Source organism: Pristiophorus japonicus, chromosome 2 (assembly GCF_044704955.1).
Source record: "Pristiophorus japonicus isolate sPriJap1 chromosome 2, sPriJap1.hap1, whole genome shotgun sequence".
Lineage (NCBI taxonomy): Eukaryota > Metazoa > Chordata > Chondrichthyes > Pristiophoridae > Pristiophorus > Pristiophorus japonicus.
In genome coordinates, this window is record NC_091978.1 from 351,228,210 (window position 1) to 351,250,872 (window position 22,663).

The 22,663-nt window shown below is 48.4% G+C and overlaps 1 protein-coding gene across 1 annotated transcript in view; it reads right to left on the reverse strand.

Annotated features, from left to right (window-relative positions):
* The window catches only part of LOC139231646 (thrombospondin type-1 domain-containing protein 4-like), a 672,439-nt gene that overhangs the window by 516,554 nt on the left and 133,222 nt on the right, over positions 1-22,663 (reverse strand). Inside the window, exon 6 of the mRNA XM_070862523.1 lies at positions 1,607-1,743. Within this exon, the coding sequence (XP_070718624.1) occupies positions 1,607-1,743 (137 nt within the window). The remainder of the gene's footprint in view (positions 1-1,606; positions 1,744-22,663) is intronic.

A 22,663-nucleotide genomic window follows, 5' to 3' on the forward strand; every position in this document is an offset into this window, starting at 1 on the left:
ATTCTCTGCCCAAGGAAGCAGTTGAGGCTAGCTCATTGAATGTATTCAAGTCACAGATAGATAGATTTTTAACCAATAAGGGAATTAAGGGTTACGGGGAGCGGGCGGGTACGTGGAGCTGAGTCCACGGCCAGATCAGCCATGATCTTGTTGAATGGCGGAGCAGGCTCGAGGGGCTAGATGGCCTACTCCTATTCCTAATTCTTATGTTCAAAGACAACTACGTCCCCTTGACACATCTGGATCAACCTGCTTATTTAAGTGATTTAAAGAACTGTTCCAGCATTGCAAAAATCAGACACTCACCTTGTTGGTAGCAAGCACTAATTTGACATTTAGACAGTGTTTGAAGTCTCCAGTGCCGATGAGTGTTAAACATGAAAGGCACGTTATCCTATAGCACTATTTTTTGCATGGCAACCCAATTCTAACTGGGGTGTCTGAGGCTAACACAGCAGAATGTGTCAGTACTTGGTGCAATTCTATCCACTTCCTAACTCCTTGAAGGATGACATATCTCAGTATTTTATTCACTACAAGGTTTTTCAAACAAACATATTCAGGGAGCAAAGCCTCATTGCAATTACCCTGTAATTTCCATGGCAAAATAGATTTTCATTGCTTACTGATACTTTCAGAGAGGATGCATTTTATACATGAATACTAATTTTTTAAACTAAAATTTGCAGTCCACAGTGGGGCAGCACATTATATATGGGAGTGCATTAAAATCGAAGATTTACAGTACATGATATAGAACAATATTAAGATTGAACATTTACAGTACATTATATATGGGAGTGCATTAAAATTGAAAATTTATGGTACATTATATATGAGAGTGCATTAAAATTGAAAATTTATGGCACATTATATATGTCAAACTGTTTGCATCCATTTGTCACTCATTCTTGTACTGATTGAAAATGCCAGAACTTAAACAATTGGCCGGAAAACTATCAGACAGGGGTCGCAGTTGACTAAATTCACTGGTTTAAAGTAAATATTTCCTCTTTCCTGATGAACACAGCTAATATCTGGGCTTACTGGGGACAAATGACAAAAATGTGCGGCACAGAAATCCACCTGGGAAATGTGGCTCTCCTGTGACAGTCAAAATGTGAATACAGGCTCCGGCAAATGTGATGGGCTTCAGAATATTCAACCAATTTCACTTTAGAAAATTTCTGCATTTTTTTAAAACATGCTTCTCACAACAAAACAGATTTCCATCGTCTCGTCATCCATTGCTCAGAACGGGTTTGTGCCCCACTGACTCTTTGTGCTACTGATTTGAATTTTTGATGAAGTAGTGGGAGATATTGCACGACACACAATGAGCAAAGGAATTTCCTGGGAGCTGCTCCCGTTCCACCATTGTAACTACGAGGGGAGTGCAGCGGAAACCCTTTTCACACGCGGTAAATGGGGTTTAGGCCGCATTTCCGGCAAGGTTACAGCGTCGGAATAGGATTAGGAAATTCAGGACCAATCTTCAAAGCACAGTTTTGGTCCCTGAAAGATGGACGGTACAGTACATGCAACTCTGAAATACAAGAGGAAGTTGTGACCATGTCCAATTCCAGCAGAGATTTTGCAGGCTTACCTTACACTGTCCATTGACACAGATATTCAAAGAGCCAGGGTCGCAAGGCGTTCCATCTATGACTTGGCTGGCGTGGCGTACGTAGAACTTATACCCAATAGCTCCACAGTTGAGCTCACAGTTTTGGTTATCTGTTACTGAACAGCGGGAGAAACAAAATATTGAGATGTGACTTTGCCCAACAGTTGGATCTGGAGATTTTAATTGGGGCATTTATTATGAGCTGTAGTTTTAACACAACTTGTGGATGTATTGAAATGCTTGAACATCAAAATCAAAGCTCATGGGAGTTTGCAATATACAGGTGACCAATCAAGTGCACTATGCAAAATATAATACAGCAGTAAATTCATTAGTTACAGTGGGTTAAATTATCATTTAATCCCAAGAATATCCACAGCAGACAACACAATTAGCAAAGGAAGCAAATTATATCAGATCAGGAGGTTCTCCTGCATTGGCTGGTTGCTAAAACATGCGCATCCTTGAATAGAAGGGCAGATTTTATGCTCCTGGCATGAAGTCATGTGCTCTAAATTCAGGTGGGAGCTCACTGAACTCTGACCTAAGTCCCCAATAAGTGAGCCCATGCTTTAAACTCCATGCAGGGAGTGCAAATGCACCAAATCTATCCTTATATTCACTTACATTTTTTGCATTTGCTTTTTTCTCCACAGGTAGAAATTGGTCAGTTCCTGCACCGGAACAGATCAGGCCGAGGCCCATCCGATACACAACAGGGATCTGCAACTCACCGGTCAGAAGTAAATGAGGTCAGAGTTACCAATATCAGTAGCCAAACCAATGGATTTCAAGGCTATCATTGAAGCTTGTCACCAAAATGGTAAGTACGAACTGAATGTGGAGCCAAGGGGAGCAGGAGTATGCCTCCTGGCACCATATTAAAACTGTGGGCCAATGTCGTCCTGTGCTTGCCCCCACTGCCCCGCCCCCTCCCCTCATACCCCTCCCCCCGCCTAACCCCTCCACTGCCCCCACTCCCCCTCTGCTCCCACCCCCAACCCCCTCCGCTCCCCCCACTCCCTCCGCGCTCCAAACCCTTCTCCCCCCTCCCCCTCTGCTCCCCCCTCCCCCTCTACTCCCCCCTCCCCCTCTGCTCCCCCCCTCCCCATCCCCCTCCATTCCCCCCCTCTCCCCTCCCCTCCGCTCCCCCTCTCCCTCTCCCTCTCCCCCCCTCTCCTCTCCCCCTCCGCTCCCACCCCCTCTCCCTCTCCCCCTCCGTTCCCCCCTCCCCTGCGTTCCCAGCCCCTCCCCCCCCCCACTCCATCCTCCCCCTGGGCTCCCACCCCCTCTCTCCCTCCCCCTTCGCTCCCCACTCCCCCTGCCTATCCCCTCCCCCCTACCCCTCCGCTCCCCACATCTCCGACTACCCCCTCTCCCTCCGCTCCCTCCCCTCACTTCCACTCCACTGCTCCACCCACACCCCGCACTCACCCTCCCCCTCCACTCCACCCACGCCCCCACTCCTACTGGCTTCATATTAAAACAGTAGGCCAATGCTGTCCTGTGCTTGCCCCCACCTGCCTACCGCCCCCCCCACCTGCCCAGCCCCTCTCCCCTCTCCTCCCTCCGCTCCCACCCTCTCCCCTTCACCCTCCCCGCTACCACTCACTCCCCCATTTCGCCCCCTCCTCCCTTCGCTCCCCCCATCCCCCACCCCCGTTCCCCCTTCCAGATTGCCTCCTTTTCCTCCTGGACAGAACTGCTGCCCTTAGATGGCACACCAACTGGCTGATCTCACTCCTCCCCCGTGTCTGGCGAGCTGCCTGTGTGACCATGACTGGTACCCACAGTATTATATAACGAGCCCAATTTCCTGTGGTTCAAATACCAGCTTCTTTAGGTAGTGGCCGCGGCACCAATTTTCAGTTGGTGTCCAGGTCTGGTGCAGTGCTGTTTTCTAATGGACCGCTGGCTACTATGATGACATTGAAAAGTAAAAGTGCGTGCGTGTGGGTGAGCAAACGCACCTCTAACTCTCTCCATCGGGTTGGGCTGGTCTGATGAACACTGGGTTCAATAAACTAATAAGTGAAACAATGACCACGTATTGAACACATTCGGGGTCTCAGTTAGATATTGAATATATCAGGAAACTCAGGATAGGTATTCACACTACTCAGCACATCCATGGGACTTTGATACAGTATTGAATACCCCATGGGACTCGGGTAAGATGTTGAACACATCTTGAGTCTCAGATTAGGTTTGAAACACATTGGCCGAGAAATTCGAGTCGTTTGTGCCTACCATTAGCGCCTCTGGGGGTGCGCTAACGGGACGCAAACGACTTTTCGCCTGGGCACGGCGCCACTGACAGCTCCTGCTAAATTCCACAGGAGGTTAGCGGGGGCGGTAACCCGTAGCGCCCCACTTTGTTGCGCCGGCGATCACTGTGCGCAACGCACCGTTTTTGCCCTGGAGCAGAAATTGGGTATCGCCCCCCTGAAACTGTGCTGGGCGATGCCAGCGGCAGCTTCAGGGGATGTGAACCGGGCTGCAGGCCGTTTGCGGGGCACTAATTAAAGGGGAGGTGGTGGCCATGTTATAAAACTGATTTGAGTGCCGGGCAGTTGGCAGAGCACCCCCGCTCCCTGGTGGTCCTTGGAGGCCTGTTTCTTACCTGCACAGTTTGCAGCTTGGGCCCTTCCTGTTAATGAAGGGACGAGCCCCTCCTCCGCGGCAGCGCTATGCGGCCCAGTGCCTGGCGCTGTGCCCCGCTCCTGTCCCGTCTGTCGCACTCATGCCCCAGAAAGGAAGTGGAACGTGTTATTTTGCGCTCCACTTCCTTTCGGGGGCAGTAACCCGAATTTTCCGAATGGGGCGTGACTTCTGCGGCTGCCGCAGAATGTCCCGCCTCCCGGATGTCACCACCTCCAAACGGGGTGCAACGGAATTACACCCCCAATGGGTAAAATATTGAATGCATCATGGGCCTTGGGTTACATACGGAATATATCATGAGAATTGTATAACATATTGAACCGAACATGGGACTCAAGCTAGGCACTGAACATATCATGGGCCTCAGGCTAACCCTGGTGACTACAGTATGCTGTAGATATCAGGGATGCACAACAGCCCTGTTTCTGCACAAAACATGAAAGGCTGGATTTTCAGCTCATTTGCACTTCTGCTAGTGCCCCAGCAGGGCGTTAAATGCTATTTTTGGGCGTTATGCCAAGCGTCCAGGATTTATCGTCCGGCCAGAAGATTCGGCTATTGGTTTGCACCGGCACAAATACTTAACACCCCGCCCTCTGTTTTTAGCGTGATGTCAACCGTCGTGCAATGCTGTGCTTGCGCTCCAGATGGAACATTCGGCCTTAACACCTCATTTTACGCCCAGGAAACGCCCGAAAAAAAACAGGCGGTCCCAGGGTGCGGCAGGCGGTATTGGCAGCATTTTTAAATGGAGGGATGAGGATCCGACTTCACAGATCATATTGACTACAACGTTGCGCACATAATGCTGTGTGAAGCTCCAACTTGCAAACTTCACTTGTGTCTGCCACTACAGCGCCCTTACAACCTCAATGAGAAAATTTAATGGGGGCACTACTCGTTCTCCAGCGTATCATACTCCATGCTATTGCTGGGCGGTGTCAAGCTAGAGGAAGGACTCTTGGCCATGTCGGCCCACGGATGATGTCTGGGGAGGAGGGTTTACCCCCCTCCATGGGTTTACAGGCACCAACGCTCAGACCTCCAGCTCTCTGAGGAGCAGTGTGTGAGAAGGCTGCACTTCCGAAAGGAAGTGTTGACAGAGATATGCCATCTCCTACAGGCAGACACATGCCTGCACCACTCTGGAGGCAGCCTTCAATACTCCCCACAATAGTTCTCAGAATTCATTGTGGTGTGCTGCATGTTGCACAGCTTGGCCATCATGAGGGGCCAGGCATTGCCAGTGGGGATTGCATGCACACCTCAGGAGGAGGAGGACGATGGAGGGGAGCCTGCAAAGATCCATTGGATAGCCACCCATCCATGGGGAAGGCAGTGTGAGGATGGTGCCGGACCAGCACTCGCATGTCGCCAGCTCGTAATGGATCGGCTCTCCTAAATGGAGGAAACTGAGGGATGGAGCTAATACTGGACACGCTATGTTCCTCCATAAAGGCACATCTCCGGAGAACGTTGTAATGATGCACAAGACACCAATGGCAAATGATAAGTCATAAATTTTACTGCAACAAAGTCACAAAAACAAAAATAAAACCATACAATATACAATGTTGTGTTGCAGGGCACTAAACAATGAAACTTCTTTACCACCACAAATTTCGGCTTGGGTGCACAAAGTCCGTTGTGTAACGCCTGACTTAACGCCAACGCTCCTCCAACATACATTTTCACCGAAACTTGCAGTCGGAGGAGCAAACTATTTTCAGGTGCTAACTTTAACGCCCCGCCGTGATTAACGCCCCAAAATCCAAATAGCCCAAAATCCAGCCCTAAAAGTATTTTATGATATATTACTGAGTGATGTGGGTTCAGGTCCCACTCCAAAGATTTTAACATATAATCCAGGCTGACATTTCAGTGTAGTACTGAAGGAAAGCAGCAATGTCGGAGGTGCCATCTTTTGGATATGTTAAACTGAAGTCTCATCTGTCCTCTCAGGTAAAAGATCCCATGGCACTAATTGAAGAAAAGTGGGTGAGTTCTCCCACTGTCCTGGTCAATATTTATCCCTCAACCAACATCACTAAAAACAGATTGGGGTGAAATTCCGTTCCGCCCCGTTTGGGGGCGGTGACATCCGGGAGGCGGGACATTCTGTGCCAGGCGTGGAAGTCCCTCTCCGCTCGAAAAATTCGGGCTACCGCCCTGAAAGGAAATGGAGCGCAAAATAACGTGCTCCACTTCCTTTCTGGGGCAGTAGTGGGACGGACGTGTCGGGAGCGGGATGCGGTGCTACCACTGGGAGGGGATCGTCCCTTCATTAAAGGGAAAGGCCCAAGCTGCAAACTCTGCAGTGAAGCAATGGGCCTCCCTGGACCACTGGGGAGCTGGGCTGCCGAGCTCAAGCAGAGTGCCGGACAGACCGATCACGGCACCGACCCTGCGATTGAAGTGCCAATGGGGCGCAGAAGAAAGCCGGTAGATTTGCTTTTTTTTTTTAAAATGGCCAACCCAACTTTAAGTATCGCCCCGCAAGTGGCCTGCAGCTCGGTTCACGTCCCCTGAAGCTGCCCCTGGTATCGGCCAGAGCAGCTTCAGGGGGCACTCCCCAATTTTGGCCCCGGGGCGATAACGGGGCGCTGCGCACGGCCGGGCGCTATGAGTTACCGCTGCCACCAAACGCCTGTGGAATTTAGCGGGAGTTGTTAGCGGCGCCACGCCCAGGCGAAAAGTCGTTTGTGCCCCGTTTGCGCCCCCCGTGGGCAGTAACGGCAGACGCCAACTACTCGAATGTCTGGGCCCTTATCTGGTCATTATCGCATTGCTGCTTGTGGGAGCTTGCTGTGCATAAACTGGCTGCTACATTTCCCTACGTTACCACGACTTCAAAAGTACTTCATTGGCTGTAAAGCACTTGGGATGTCCTGGGGTCGTGAAAGGCGCGATTTAAATCCAAGTTCTTTCTTTCTTTAACGTGAAAACAAGAAAGTCAACCCCTGCCTGGATGGGCAGTCAATAACAGGTGTAGCTGTGTGCAGACTGGGTCAAATGAACACACTACGTGCTGTGTCCTGGCAACATGTAGCAGGATGTCGTTTCTCAGCATTATTGATCACTTTTCAACCACAAAGTGATATGAATCTGACCTTGGCAGCTAGCACTAATCTGCATGCTGTCGCAGCACTAGGTACAAGCACACAATAGGTTTCTTAAGAATATACTTTCTGCAATTCTCCAACAGATGAAGATTTTAAAATGAAAACTTTGTTCTGTTCAGTGCACATGACCTCTTGTGGAACCAGCTGCGTATTTGCCAGCTGCAAAAAAGTAATCAAATCATTTCTCTTCGAAACAAACATCACTCTGTGCATCTCCCATGCCTGACAAAGATTTCGAGACTTTTCTCGGTGTAATTCTCAAGCCCCAATTTTAACTTGGGGCATGAACCAGGTGGGTGGTGGGCTGGGTGAGCGGGAAGCTCCCATGTCGCCAGCATGAGGCTTGGACAATATCAACCCCTTGCTTTCATTGCCGTCTGATTGACAGGCTGCCCTCTTGCTCACGTTGGGAATCGGGCAGCCTATCCACATGACGAGCGCAATATCTGGCTGGCCTCTCAAGGCCGAGTTAAAGTATTGATGCATCTCTTAAAGCGAGGTTGCATTGCCTTTTTCATTTTGTGTCAGCTGTGGCTCAGTGGGTAGCACACTCGCCTCTGAGTCAGAAGGTTGTGGGTTCAAGTCCCACTCCAGGGACTCGAGCACAAAAATCTAGGCTGACACTCCAGTGCAGCGCTGAGGGAGCGCTGCACTGTCGGAGGTGCTGTCTTTCGGATGAGACGTTAAACCGAGGTCCCGTCTGCTCTCTCAGGTGGATGTAAAAGATCCCATGGCATTATTTCGAAGAAGAGCAGGGCAGTTATCCCCTCTATCCCTTAATCAACATAACAAAAACAGATTATCTGGTCATTATCACATTGCTGTTTGTGGGAGCTTGCTGTGCGCAAGTTGGCTGCCGTGTTTCCCACATTACAACAGTGACTACACTCCAAATGTACTTTATTGGCTGTAAAGCACTTTGAGACGTCTGGAGGTCATGAAAGGCACTATATAAATGCAAATCTTTCTTTCTTTCTTCGGCTTCAAGAATATTATGGCAGCAGAGGTGGGTCGGATGGCTGTCCCTCCATCCCCTTCCCTCCCTAGGGTACTGGAGGAGGATGTCAGGGTAAGGAGGGAGGTATCGTTCCCTAGCACCCACAGCTCTTCCCACCTCACTCCTGCCCCACCACTACATCCTCCAGCATAGAATCACGAGGGCACACTGCAACACCTCTCTTTCTCATTCCAAGCACACACACACTCTTCCTTTGCTCTCTTCACACCAGCCACTAACACCATTCTCTTCCCACATACCAGCACTTGCACAAGCACCAACTCCTCCGAGCACTCCTTCCTCACTTCACATTTCACACACTTGGCTTTACATTCATCACCGCCTCAGACTCTGTTGTGTTACCTAGTCTCATTTAAACAACTTTTACCAAGAAAATTTAAAAAGGGCACTTTTACAAATGTATTCAGAACAGATAGCAAATTATCAAAATCAAATTAAATGGTTATACTAGCTAATTACAGGCAGAGGCAAGAGTGTTGCGTAATGGTGAGTCATCATCATAGGCAGTCCCTCGGAATGGAGGAAGACTTGCTTCCACTCTAAAAGTGAGTTCTCAGGTGACTGTACAGTCCAATACAGGAATTACGGTCTCTGTCACAGGTGGGACAGACAGTGGTTGAAGAAAAGGGTGGGTAGGGAGTCTGGTTTGCCGCACGCTCCTTCCGCTGTCTGTGCTTGGTTTCTGCATGCTCTCGACGACCAGACTCGAAGTGCCCTCCCAGATGCTCTTCCTCCACTTTGGGCAGTCTTGGGCCAGGGATTCCCAAGTGTCGGTGGGGATGTTGCACTTTATCAAGGAAGCTTTGAGGGTATCCTTGAAACGTTTCCTCTGCCCACCTGGGGCTCGCTTGCTGTGTAGGGGTTCCGAGTAGAGCACTTGCTTAGGGAGTCTCGTGTCGGGCATGCGGACAATGTGGCCCGCCCAGCGGAGCTGGTCGAGCGTTGCCAGTGCTTCGATGCTGGGGATGTTGGCCTGAGCGAGAACACTGACGTTGGTGTGTCTATCCTCCCAGGGGATTTGCAGGATCTTGCAGAGGCAGGGCTAGTGGTACTACTCCAGCGCTTTGAGATGTCTGCTGTATATAGTCCACATCTCTGAGCCATATAGGAGGGCGGACTATTACTACTGCCCTGTAGATCATAAGCTTGGTGCCAGATTTGAGGTCCTGGAAACACTCTCTTCTTCAGACGATCGAAGGCTACACTGGCACACTGGAGGTGGTGTTGAACCTCGTTTTCGATGTCTGCCCTTGCTGACAGTTGGCTCCCGAGGTATGGAAAATGGTCCACATTGTCAAAGGCCATGCCGTGGATTCTGATGATCGGGGGACAGTACTGTGTGGCGGGGTCAGGTTGGTGGAGGATTTTTGTCTTATGGATGTTTATTGTAAGGCCCATGCTCTCGTACGCCTCGATGAAGTAGTCTGGTGAGTAGTCTGAAATTGAGAAAGTTGAGAGAGAAGCCATCTCAGATATTGGCATGCATGTCCAAGTAGGGTTCACATCGAACTGAAAACCCAAGTGGAACCCAAGCTGCCAAAAGAGAGCTCATCGACTCGACAGACCAGAAGCTGACACCTGCGACCCAGGGAGAGGAGGAGATTAACTCAACTGCTCTGCTCTTGAGGACAAAGTTATGCATAGGCCGAAATGGCCTCCTTCTGTGCTGTAAATTTCTATGATTCTATGATTGCTAATCACTAGTATCTAGATGAAAATCCGACCAATAGATTGGTTATCCAAATGTTCTTATTGGCTATCTCGGGATTTAACCCAAAACTAGTCTCATTAGTTGTAATAATCGCTATAATTAATACTCAGGGGTTGAAATTCGGTAATGCCTAGTTTGGGGGCGGTAACCAAGGTGAGATGGGACTTCCTGCGCCCAGCGCGGAAGTCCCGCCCCAGCTGCGAAATTCCAGTCACTGCCCCTCACAGGAAGTGGAGCACAATGTCGTTGGGCGGGTTCGGGAGCGACTCCGCGTAGCACTGGACGCAGTTCAACGCCCCTCCCCTTTTGTTAAAGGGGAGGGACGCTGCGGGCTCCACTGGGCCACCAGGGCTAAGGGGTGCCGTGGCTGTAGCCCGGCAAGGAGACGGAGTGCCGGGCTGCACGGTGGCGGCCCAGACCCCGCGAAAGGAGCAGCGAACGGCCCGATCGGTCAGGAGGGAAAAACAAAGATGGTGGTGTGCGGTGCAGAGCACCTCCCCTTTAAGGTTCACCCCGCGATGGGTGACTGGGGTGAAAAGGGATCGGCGTGCATGGCGATGACATCATCACCAGAATCGCAGCGGCACAGGGCGCTACCGGCGGGGGAACGGCACGACCATTTTCGCGCCTCCGCTAACACCCGCGCAATTTTGCGGGAGCCGGTGGCGCCCTGCCGGGCAAAAACTGTTTTGCTCCCCATTAATACCACTGGAGGCTCTAATGAGATGCACAGAACAGGGGAATTTCAGCCCCTCAGTGTCCATTAATACCGATGTACACAGATACACTGAATTCTTGTATAAACTTGGACATTTATTTTGTTAAGCAGCTTTTTTCATTAATGATTTGCTACTCAACGGCTGGTGAACTCTGACTATATTTAGTCATATCTTTTAAGTGTTTGTGTACCCAACTTTAACTTTAAGCAGTGATCTTGTAACCAATATATAGTCTTTCTGCATGACCGGTTGCCGGACTCGGTCTTTGATGAGTTTATTCACTCACTCAGTAGCTTAGAGGTACAGTCCCCACCGTTTATAACGGGCGTGCTGGGGTTCACGTGACTTGCCTGCTATACATGGTAGATGGTAAAACCAAAATGGTAAGTAACCCTTTTGTTAAAAACAGGCAATCTCCATTTCGCACCCACCTTTCCCACTCGTTAACAGTTACCAGGATCTTGTAATACAGATTGAGGGTGAGGAAGTAGTGTCTCAAACGAGCGTACTATGCTTAAACAAAGGGGACTACAGTGGGATGAGGGCAGAGTTGGCTAAAGTAGACTGGGAACACAGACTAAACGGTGGCACAATTGAGGAACAGTGGAGGACTTTTAAGGAGCTCTTTCATAGTGCTCAACAAAAATATATTCCAGTGAAAAAGAAGCGCGGTAAGAGAAGGGATAACCAGCCCTGGATAACCAAGGAAATAAAGGAGAGTATCAAATTAAAAACCAATGCGTATAAGGTGGCCAAGGTTAGTGGGAAACTAGAAGATTGGGAACATTTTAAACGACAGCAAAGAATGACTAAGAAAGCAATAAAGAAAGGCAAGATAGATTACAAAAGTAAACTTGCGCAAAACATAAAAACAGATAGTAAAAGCTTTTACCAATATATAAAACGGAAAAGAGTGACTAAAGTAAATGTTGGTCCCTTAGAAGATGAGAAGGGGAATTTAATAATGGGAAATGTGGAAATGGCTGAGACCTTAAACAATTATTTTGCTTCGGTCTTCACAGTGGAAGGCACAAAAACCATGCAAAAAATTGCTGGTCACGGGAATATGGGAAGGGAGGACCTTGAGACAATCACTATCACTAGGGGGGGTAGTGCTGGACAGGCTAATGGGACTCAAGGTAGACAAGTCCCCTGGTCCTGATGAAATGCATCCCAGGGTATTAAAAGAGATGGCAGAAGTTATAGCAGATGCATTCGTTATAATCTACCAAAATTCTCTGGACTCTGGGGAGGTACCAGCGGATTGGAAAGCAGCTAATGTAACGCCTCTGTTTAAAAAAGGGGGTAGACAAAAGGCAGGTAACTATAGGCCGGTTAGTTTAACATCTATAGTGGGGAAAATGCTTGAAGCTATCATTAAGGAAGAAATAGCCGGACATCTTGATAGGAATAGTGCAATCAAGCAGGCGCAACATGGATTCATGAAGGGGAAATCATGTTTAACTAATTTACTGGAATTCTTTGAGGATATAACGAGCATGGTGGATAGAGGTGTACCAATGGATGTGATGTATTTAGATTTCCAAAAGGCATTCGATGAGGTGCCACACAAAAGGTTACCGCAGAAAATAAAGGAATGCGGACTCAGAGGAAATGTATTAGCATGGATAGAGAATTGGCTGGCTAACAGAGTTGGGATAAATGGGTCCTTTTCGGGTTGGAAATCGGTGGTTAGTGGTGTGCCACAGGGATCGGTGCTGGGACCACAACTGTTTACAATATACATAGATGACCTGGAAGAGGGGACAGAGTGTAGTGTAACAAAATTTGCAGATGACACTAAGATTAGTGGGAAAGCGGGTTATGTAGAGGACATAGAGAGGCTGCAAAGAGATTTAGATAGGTTCAGCGAATGGGCTAAGGTTTGGCAGATGGAATACAATGTCGGAAAATGTGAGGTCATCCACCTTGGAAAAAAAAACAGTAAAAGGGAATATTATTTGAATGGGGAGAAATTACAACATGCTGCGGTGCAGTGGGACCTGGGGGTCCTTGTGCATGAATCCCAAAAAGTTAGTTTGCAGGTGCAGCAGGTAATCAGGAAGGCGAATGGAATGTTGGCCTTCATTGCGAGAGGGATGGAGTACAAAAGCAGGGAAGTCCTGCTGCAACATAGAGGGCATTGGTGAGGCCGCACCTGGAGTACTGTGTGCAGTTTTGGTCACCTTACGTAAGGAAGGATATACTAGCTTTGGAGGGGGTACAGAGACGATTCACTAGTCTGATTCCGGAGATGAGCGGGTTACCCTATGATGATAGATTGAGTAGACTGGGTCTTTACTCGTTGGAGTTCAGAAGGATAAGGGGTGATCTTATAGAAACATTTAAAATAATGAAAGGGATAGACAAGATAGAGGCAGAGAGGTTGTTTCCACTGGTAGGGGAGACTAGAACTAGGGAACACAGCCTCAAAATACAGGGGAGCCAATTTAAAATCGAGTTGAGAAGGAATTTCTTCTCCCAGAGGGTTGTGAAACTGTGGAATTCTCTGCCCAGGGAAGCAGTTGAGGCTGGCTCATTGAATGTATTCAAGTCACAGATAGATAGATTTTTAACCAATAAGGGAATTAAGGGTTATGGGGAGCGGGCGGGTAAGTGGAGCTGAGTCCACGGCCAGATCAGTCATGATCTTGTTGAATGGCGGATCAGGCTCGAGGGGCTAGATGGCCTACTCCTGTTCCTAATTCTTATGTTCTTATGTTCTTATGTTGTCACTGCGGTAATCACGTTTTTTAACGAAGTGCAAACAACTGATTGAACCTTCTTGAAGACCCGACTTTGGCTGAAATCAGCGGAGCCTTTAAATGCGAAGTGCAGGGTAAGAACTATCTGATCTGCCCGAAATAATCAGCGTGCTGAATACGATTTAAGCGGCATTTGTGCAATTGACTCAGATGGTGATGGGAAATGGTTAGCCCCATTTGCCCGATATAGGTAGCTGCCCGTGCTAAGTGTGGACAGTTGATGAGGGTGGAGATGATATCCTAATTGAGAGTCGAAAATTTAATCAGAACTGATATGCGAACAGGACCATTCACTCACTCCGAGGCCGACTGGGCAGTACAACTCCAGATCGATTCCTCGTGAGGGGTTAGGTAAGCAGGTGAAGGGTGAAGCAGGAGGGGGAGGGTGAACAACCAGCTGTCATGGTGCATATAGGTACCAACGATGTAGGTAAAAAGCGGGATGAGGTCCTACATGCTGAATTTAGGGAGCTAGGAGTTAAATTAAAAAGTGGGACCTCAAAGGTAGTAATCTCAGGATTGCTACCAGTGCCACATGCTAGTCAGAGTAGAAATAGCAGGATAGTTAAGATGAATACGTGGCTTGAGGAATGGTGCAAGAGGGAAGGATTCAAATTCCTGGTACATTGGAACTGGTTCTGGGAGAGGTGGGACCAGCAAAAACCAGTACAAAATCAAAAAGGGCCACATTACAACATAATTCTAAAAGGACAAAGAGTGTTAAAAAAACAAGCCTGAAGGCTCTGAGTCTCAATGTGAGGAGCATTCGTAATAAGGTGGATAAATTAACTGCGCAGATAGCTTTTAATGGATATGATGTAATTGGGATTATGAAGACATGGCTCCAGGGTAACCAAGGCTGGGAACTCAACATCCAGGGGAATTCAATATTCAGGAAGGATAGACAAGAAGGAAAAAGAGGTGGGGTAGAGTTACTGATTAAAGAAAAGATTAACTCAATAGTAAGGAAGGACATTAGTTTGGATGATGTGGAATCTATATGGATAGAGCTGCGAAATACCAAAGGGCAGAAAACATTAGTGGGAGTTGTGTACAGACCACCAAACATTAGTAAGGAGGTTGGGGATGGCATCTAACAGAAAATTAGGGATGCATGCAATAAAGATACAGCGGTTATCATGGGTGACTTTAATCTACATATAGATTGGGCTAACCAAACTGGTAGCAGTACTGTGGAGGAGGATTTCCTGGAGTGTATAAGGGATGGTTTTCTCAACCAATATACCAACTAGAGAGCAGACCATCCTGGACTGGGTCCTGTGTAATGAGAGAGGATTAATTAGCAATCTTGTTGTGCAAGGCCCTTTGGGGAAGAATGACTATAATATGGTAGAATTCTTCATTAAGATGGAGAGTGACACAGTTAATTCAGAGACTAGGGTCCTGAACTTAAAGAAAGGTAACTTCGATGGTATGGGACGTGAATTGGCGAGGATAGACTGGTGAATGATACTTAAAGGGCTGACGGTGGATAGGCAATGGCAAACATTTAAAGATCACATGGATGAACTACAACAATTGTACATCCTTGCCTGGCGTAAAAATAAAAAGGGGAAGGTGGCTCAACCATGGCTAACAAGGGAAATTAGGGATAGTGTTAAATCCAAGGAAGAGGCATATAAATTAGCCAGAAAAAGCAGCAAACCTGAGGATTGGGAGACTGGCCTTCATAACGAGAGGATTTGAGTATAGGAGCAGGGAGGTCTTTCTGCAGTTGTACAGGGCCTTGGTGAGGCAACACCTTGAATATTGTGTACAGTTTTGGTCTCCTAATCTGAGGAAGGACATTCATGCTATTGAGGGAGTGTGCAGCGAAGGTTCACCAGACTGATTCCTGGGATGGCAGGACTGACATATAAAGAAAGACTGGATCGACTAGGCTTATATTTATGGAATTTAGAAGAATGAGAGGGGCTCTCATAGAAACATATACAATTCTGACGGGATTGGACAGGTTAGATGCAGAAAGAATGTTCCCGATGTTGGGGAAGTCCAGAACCAGGGGTCACAGTCTAAGGATAAGGGGTAAGCCATTTAGGACCGAGATGAGGAGAAACTTCTTCACTCAGAGAATTGTGAACCTGTGGAATTCTCTATCACAGAACGTTGTTGAGGCCAATTCGTTAGATATATTCAAAAGGGAGTTAGATGTGACCCTTATGGCTAAAGGGACCAAGGGGTACGGATGGAAGCAGGAATGGGGTAGGAAGTTGCATGATCAGCCATGATCATATTGAATGGTGGTGCAGGCTCGAAGGGCCGAATGGCCTACTCCTGCACCTATTTTCTATGTTCCTATGTGAAGGTCTTGTATAGTTCCTTAGTATATATTTGCTAGGATACCAAAATCCAGCAATTTTCTTAAGCCCACACTGCCTTTCAGCTCATCTTGGCATGGGCAGGTAACCATACAGAGTTTTGGCTATTTTTATCTGCAAAGGGAAGATTTTATCACTGTAAAAAAGGTATGAATTCCAGAGAGAAACAGTAAAAAAAAAGGGCTCAATGCAAAAAATATCTGGGTATGACCTGGGAGCAGTGGAAATCTGGCTCAGACCTAGCATCCAGTTACACTGGAGTCCCCTTTACCAACAAACCAGAAGTGTGCCTCATACAGGCAGAAGGATGAGTTTTGATAAAGATCGGGTATCAGTACACGGGTGAGGGGATGGGGTGGGGGTGGAGGGCAGGGGGAGAATTATGATCGTAACCATATGTGTAGAATATTAATAGAAGTGATGCTGAAAAGAAATGCATGGAATGGCTTGTTAGTGCCCCCTGCATACTAGACATTATTGGGAATGCATTAACCGCCAGACAGTCAATAATTCACGATGGCAATAAAAAGGTAAGTTGTGTACAATTTGAGGGGGTTATCTTTACGAGAGGATTGAAAGTAATCCAGAGAACAATACGAAGCATTTAAAGAGAAGTGCAAATAGCGCTTGCAGAACCCTACAGGCCGAGCCAGGATTCCCTGTCCCAGAGAGTTAAGAAACCCACAGATCGGAATGAGGATTTCACTCGAAAAGCTTCCAAAAGAGAACAAAGTAAATCTCTGATTCCTATCACATTTGTTCAAGTAAATGGAATGTAAAAATCAGGTTCGAATGGCCCGTTAAATGAGTAATTAGCTGTGAGAGCTCTGGCTCGAAAACAAAGAGTTGCAGCTTTTCGTACTTTCTTTATAATCTTACAATGATCACAAAAGCCCAGCCCCTTTATCCTATTTAATGCATTTTAATAGCTTTTCAAATAAGAAATATATCTGTCAATAAGGCATTTGTTGAAACAATTTGGTAACCATTTTCTAAATACTCCATCGAACCGGTGATGAATGGCTTTTCAACAAAGCAAGCTTCCTGAAAGCAAAAATGTCCCACCTTTCCACAGATCATTTAATGTGATGAACAGATGTGCAGTGAACCTTCAGACAAAGACACTGTGCGACTGTAAACAGCCAACAGCAAGAGAAGGCTTTTTACTAATAAATGACAGTCCCATATTAAGCAATGACAGAATTTTAGATAAGTAAAAACATTAAGCCTCATTGGGGAGAAATTGGGCTAATTTGCGCCTCCCGTTAGGACGCAAATGAGTTTGTGACTGGGCGCAACGAGAACAGCGCCTCTCGCTAAATTGGGCAGGGGTTTTGCGGCGGCGGTAACACGTAGTGCCCCGCTCTGCTGCGCCCGGCGATGCTGACGTCCATCACCGTGCGCAGCGCCCCGGTACCAAAGTTAGCCCTCGCCCTCTGGTTTAGTGCCTGGTGCTGACAACAACAGCTCCAGCAGTCGGGTTTCAGTCAGATGTCGGCTGGAGGAGCGCTCTGTAAAGGCGACAGCATCTGGTTAACTTTTAGTCTGCCAATACTGTATTCTTCTCAGTATAACAGGCAGACAGGAATTTTTACTGATTTCAGTGATTTGCAGTTGAAGGAGTGATGTGGCTAGTAAAGATTCGTGACCTTCATTGAGGGCAGATTTGAAACTCAAAACATTTATATAATTTCATGCGGGCTGTGCTGGCACTGGACCTCACACTCCAGCCTCACCGTTGGAGGCAATTGGGGCACAGAGAAAGACTGCAAAATGTGGCCAGAGGGAGGAGGGCCAACAGGGCTCTCAAAAGGAGGCCTTACCCTCCCAGGGTATTCCAGCAGCAGTTCTCCTACATCAATTTCACACTGAGGAACAGTGTGTTCGAAGGCTGCGCTTCAGCAAGGATGTGGTCACAGAGCTCTGCCACCTCCTACAACCAGACTCATGCCTCAGACCATGGTGCGGATGGCTCTCTCCGTGGCAGTCAAGGTCACCATTGCGCTCAATTTCTATACCTGTGGACCCTTCCAATGTGCCTCAGGAGGCATCTCCAACATCTCCCCATTTGCCATCCATTGCTGCATCCGTGAGATCATAGATGCTCTGTTGACCTTCCACTGTTGAAGTTCCTCGTTGCAACACTCCACATTTGAACCGACAGGGACATCCTCGTATTGTACATTTCAGCACACCAGTTTCTGTCTATTTATGGACCAACTTAACTTGGAGAAGGAGAAAGGACTACATCTCTGTCCCCATGACCAGAGAGAAGCAGCATGATCGTGCATGTGGCTTTGCCAGAATAGCGGGCTTCCCTATGGTGTAGGGCACCATTGACTGCATCCACGTCACTTTGTGGGCACCGCATAACAATGCTAAGGTATTCCGTATCCGCAAAGGCCATCATTCACTGAATGTGCAGTTGGTGTGCGACCACACATGCAGAATCCTCACCATCAGTGCCCACTATCCTGGCAGCAGCCACCATGCCTTCATCATGCGTCAGACCGGTGCGCCAGCTCTCTTCCAGCCACCACATCAAGCTCGCGGCTGGCTGCTCGGAGACAAAGGCTATCCGCTCTCCACCTGGCTCATGACTCCCCTCCGCAACCCCAACACTTGTGCCCAATACTCGTATAATGAGAGCCATGCTGCCACCAGGAACATCATTGAGCAGACCATCGGAGTGCTCAAGCAACGATTCCATTGCCTTGACTGCTCGAAGCAGTCCTCTAGTACTCGGCTGAGTGGGTCTCCCTCCTCATCGTCGTCTGCTGCATGCTGCACAACTTGGCCATCATGAGGGCCCAGCCATTGCCACCAGGCATAGCTCCACCACCTCAGGAAGAGGAGGGCGAGGAGGAGCAGGACCTGGTGGAGAACGAGGATGTGGTGCCTGCGGGTGAGAGGTGCAGTGACACGGTGCTTGGATCCTCCTCCTCTTCTCCTTCATCACTCTCATTGAGGGGGTTCAGGGACACACTGGTCATCTGCTGGCTGCTTATCTGAAAGCATAAGACACAAGACTCACATTAAGGTGAGGGCAGGAATAGAGCGAGGAATGCAGACAGTATCAGGAGTTGGAACGTGATAAAGGCTTGTGATGCGAAGGGGGAAGTGGGATGAGAAAAGGAGAGATGAGGATACCGTTGTTGCCCCCAACGGGATCGATGGCCACGGCGCCCACCATCAGCTGCCCAATGAGTCGCAGCACTCGCTCCTCAAGGTCTGAGAGCTGCTGGAGCCGAGCTTCACCCCCGTCTGTCCTCTGCTGCTCCCTCATATTGTGTGCCATCTTGGCCCGCAAAAGAAACGGATGTACGTGAGTCAGAGTCCAGCTATGTGTGTGGGAGATATGCTGGCTGTCGATGAACAGCTGTGAATGTAGGCAAGGCGTGAGATGAGGATGTGAGTTTGAGTAGTTGCAGATGTTTCATCATCATCGTAGGCAGTCCCTCGAGGTCGAGGATGACTTGCTTCCACACTAAAAATGAGTACTCAGGTGACTGATGAGCTCATTTTAAACGCTGGGAGATGCCTGTTTATGAATTCTTTTAACGTGGGGTGGCTGTTTCACACCAGCCACCACACGGGCTTGACGGAGCAAGGCTTTGGTCCAGTGGCGAGGAGATCCAAGACGATTGGAGAGCAGGCTCCGTTGCATGTGCCAATACATACACACACAAACTCAAACATACTCCTACTGTCTTCCTTCCTTCCTCCTTCCCACAGGACCTCTCTCTACGTGGAACTCATAGTATGCAATGTGAGCCTCACGACCTCACAGCCTCGCTATTGGCCCATGCTTCACCTTCCCTTGGTCTTGTCCACGCTGCTCCACCTCTGGGTAAAAACGACACTACTCTCAACTGTAATTTCCTTTACTAGATTCTTCACTTTCACTCCCCGCCAATTTCAATTTTGCTAATCTTCCCCAGTTTTTAAATGTATCCCTTTTTATTCCCTCTATAATTCAAAAACATAAACCTACAATACTTGCCCTACTTGTTTTTTCCTCCTCCTCTCTTGAATGCTGGGGCCTACAATTCCACTGGTGCCAGCACTCGCTCGTACCCTAACCAAATGGCTGTTATTCATGTATAACCCGACATGGCGAGTTTCAGCGGGTATTCCACAATGGTGGCATCATAAATGGACTCTAGTTTCTCTCTAGTTCACAGCTGCTTGTTTCCCCCGTTTCTCGCCCATCTCCCCTCATGCCCTCTCACCCAGCTCATTTTGTCCACCAGACTGACTTCCTGCTCCCTCGACACTATTCCCACTAAACAGCTGACCACTCAACTTCTCTTCCTGGCTCCCATGTTAGCGGCTCTCTTTCTTCAGGTACTGTCCCCCACTCCCTCAAATCTGGCATCATCGCCCCTCTCCTTAAAGATCCAACCCATGACCCCCTCTGTTATTGCAAACTACCGCTCCATATCCAACATCCCTTTCCTCTCCAAAGTCCTTGAACATGTTGTCGCCTCCCAAATCTGTGCCCATCTTTCCCGGAACTCTATATTTGAATCCCTCCAATCAGATTTCCGTCCCTGCCACATACTGAAACAGCTCTCAAAGTGACAAATGACAGCCTATGTGATTGTGACAAAGGTAAACTATCCCTCCTCATGCTTCTCAACTTGTCTGCAGCCTTTGACATGTTTGACCACTCTATCCTTCAACACCTCTCCATCGTCGTCCAGCTGGGTGGGACTGCACTCGCCTGGTTCCATTTTTATCTATCTAATCGTTGCCAGAGAATCACCTGCAATGGCTTCTATTCCCACTCCCACATCATTATCTCTGGTGTCCCCCAAGAATCTATCCATGGCCCTCTCCTATTTCTCATCTACAGAGTGCCCCTCGGCAACATCATCTGAAAACACAGCATCAGTTTCCATATGTACGCCGATGACACCCAGCTCCACCTCACTAGCACTTCTCTCGACCGCTCTACCGTCTCTAAATTGTCAAACCGCCTGTCCGATATCCAGTATTGGACGAGCAGAAATTTCCTCCCAACTGAATATTGGGAAGCCCGAGGCTATTGGCTTTGGTCTCCGCCACAAGCTCTGTTCTCAAGCCACCAACTCAATCCCTCTCCCTGGCAACTATCTGAGGCTGAACTAGATTGTTCGCATCCTTGGTGTCGTATCCGATGTTGAGATGAGCTTCGACCGGTGGGAAGCAGATGTTTGGTGGGTGAGTTTTGGGGAGTGGTGCTTTGTGCAGTGTGCTCCGACAGAGGCTCAGATGCTGGTATGTAGGACCTGTTGAAGCTGTACTCACCTTGACCACCCAACTGAGGTTGTTGAATTTTTTGCGGCACTATGTCAGGCTGCGTTCGATGACATGACTGTCCAAGACCTCCTCGGCCACTCCCTTCCATATTGCCCTGAAGACCTGGGGCAATGGCCTCCTTCCACTGGCAGTAAACAGCGTTTCCCTCCTTTGTTCCACTGCCACCACCAGTGCATCCAATGTGACGTAACTGAACCGACAAGCTCTCTCCCTTGGATTTAGATTGGGAGCAGCCATGAGGTGTTTCACTTGCTCTCAGATCAACGTCAGTTGCAGGAATGCTGAAAATGAACAGCTGCAGATTGATACAAACTCCCCTTTAAGAGCTGTAATAAGTTAGTGCGCAGGAGTGAAGGATGATTGCTCAATGCAAGTCACCTGAAATTCGGTAACGCTCTGATGGTGGCGGCCCTGTAACACTTCCGCCCTGCATCGGACCGGAACACCTCACCGAGGAAAAAAAAATGTCAAAATGCTGAATTTCTTCCGTATCTCCACCCTAATAGTAGATGTACCCTGTTTGGTGTGAGGCTCAATTTCAGCCCCTAAGTGTCCAGGCCCATGGATAGCTGGCTCTATAGATAGGTGACAGCATTGATGGATACATGACAGGTCCATGGTTGGTGGACAGTCATGAATTGGTAGTGGGATGCATGCGAGGTGGCTGGTTTTATGTGGTTGGGTCCATGGATATAGGACATATCCATGTATAGATGGCCAGTTCCAGGTGGTTGGTACATTGGATAAGTGGTTATTCCATGGATATGTGTGCGGTTCCTGGATAGGTGATGGAGCTCAATGCGTTAGTGCAAAAGACAAGTCTGTTTCCCACCATCTTCAGCCAGAAGTGTCGAGTAGATGATCCTTCTTGGTCTGAGGTTACCACCTTCACAGATACCAATCTTCAGCCAATTCAATTCATTCCATGCAATGTCAAGAAATGGCTGAGTACACCACAAGAACATTGCAACTCTAGTGCTTGAAGACTTGTGCTCCAGAAGTAGCCATGCCCCTAGCACATACTGCTGCCATGGAAGGTCATAGGGTTACTATGGCAGTTTACACTGATGACATGGAAGTTCAAATGGCTGCCACCTTGGCTTTGGGGGCCACTGTTATAAGGGGCTTCCAGGGAGTCACATCACTCCTGCACTCTGTTCTCCAGATGAGTCCTCGGAGTGCTGAGGATCCACTCCAGGAAAATGGCTTTGGTTCCCTGGGAGAGGCACCTGCTGTCCTCGCTCAGGATGATAACATGCCTGCTCCCCTAGCAGACACTCCCCCACCAGACACTCCACCAGTGCCCTTGCTAGTGCCAGTCAGTCAGTCAGCCCAGACTGCTGTAGCCCAGGCCAAGATGCTGCAGTCTACAGCCGGGCCCTCTAGGCCCAGGG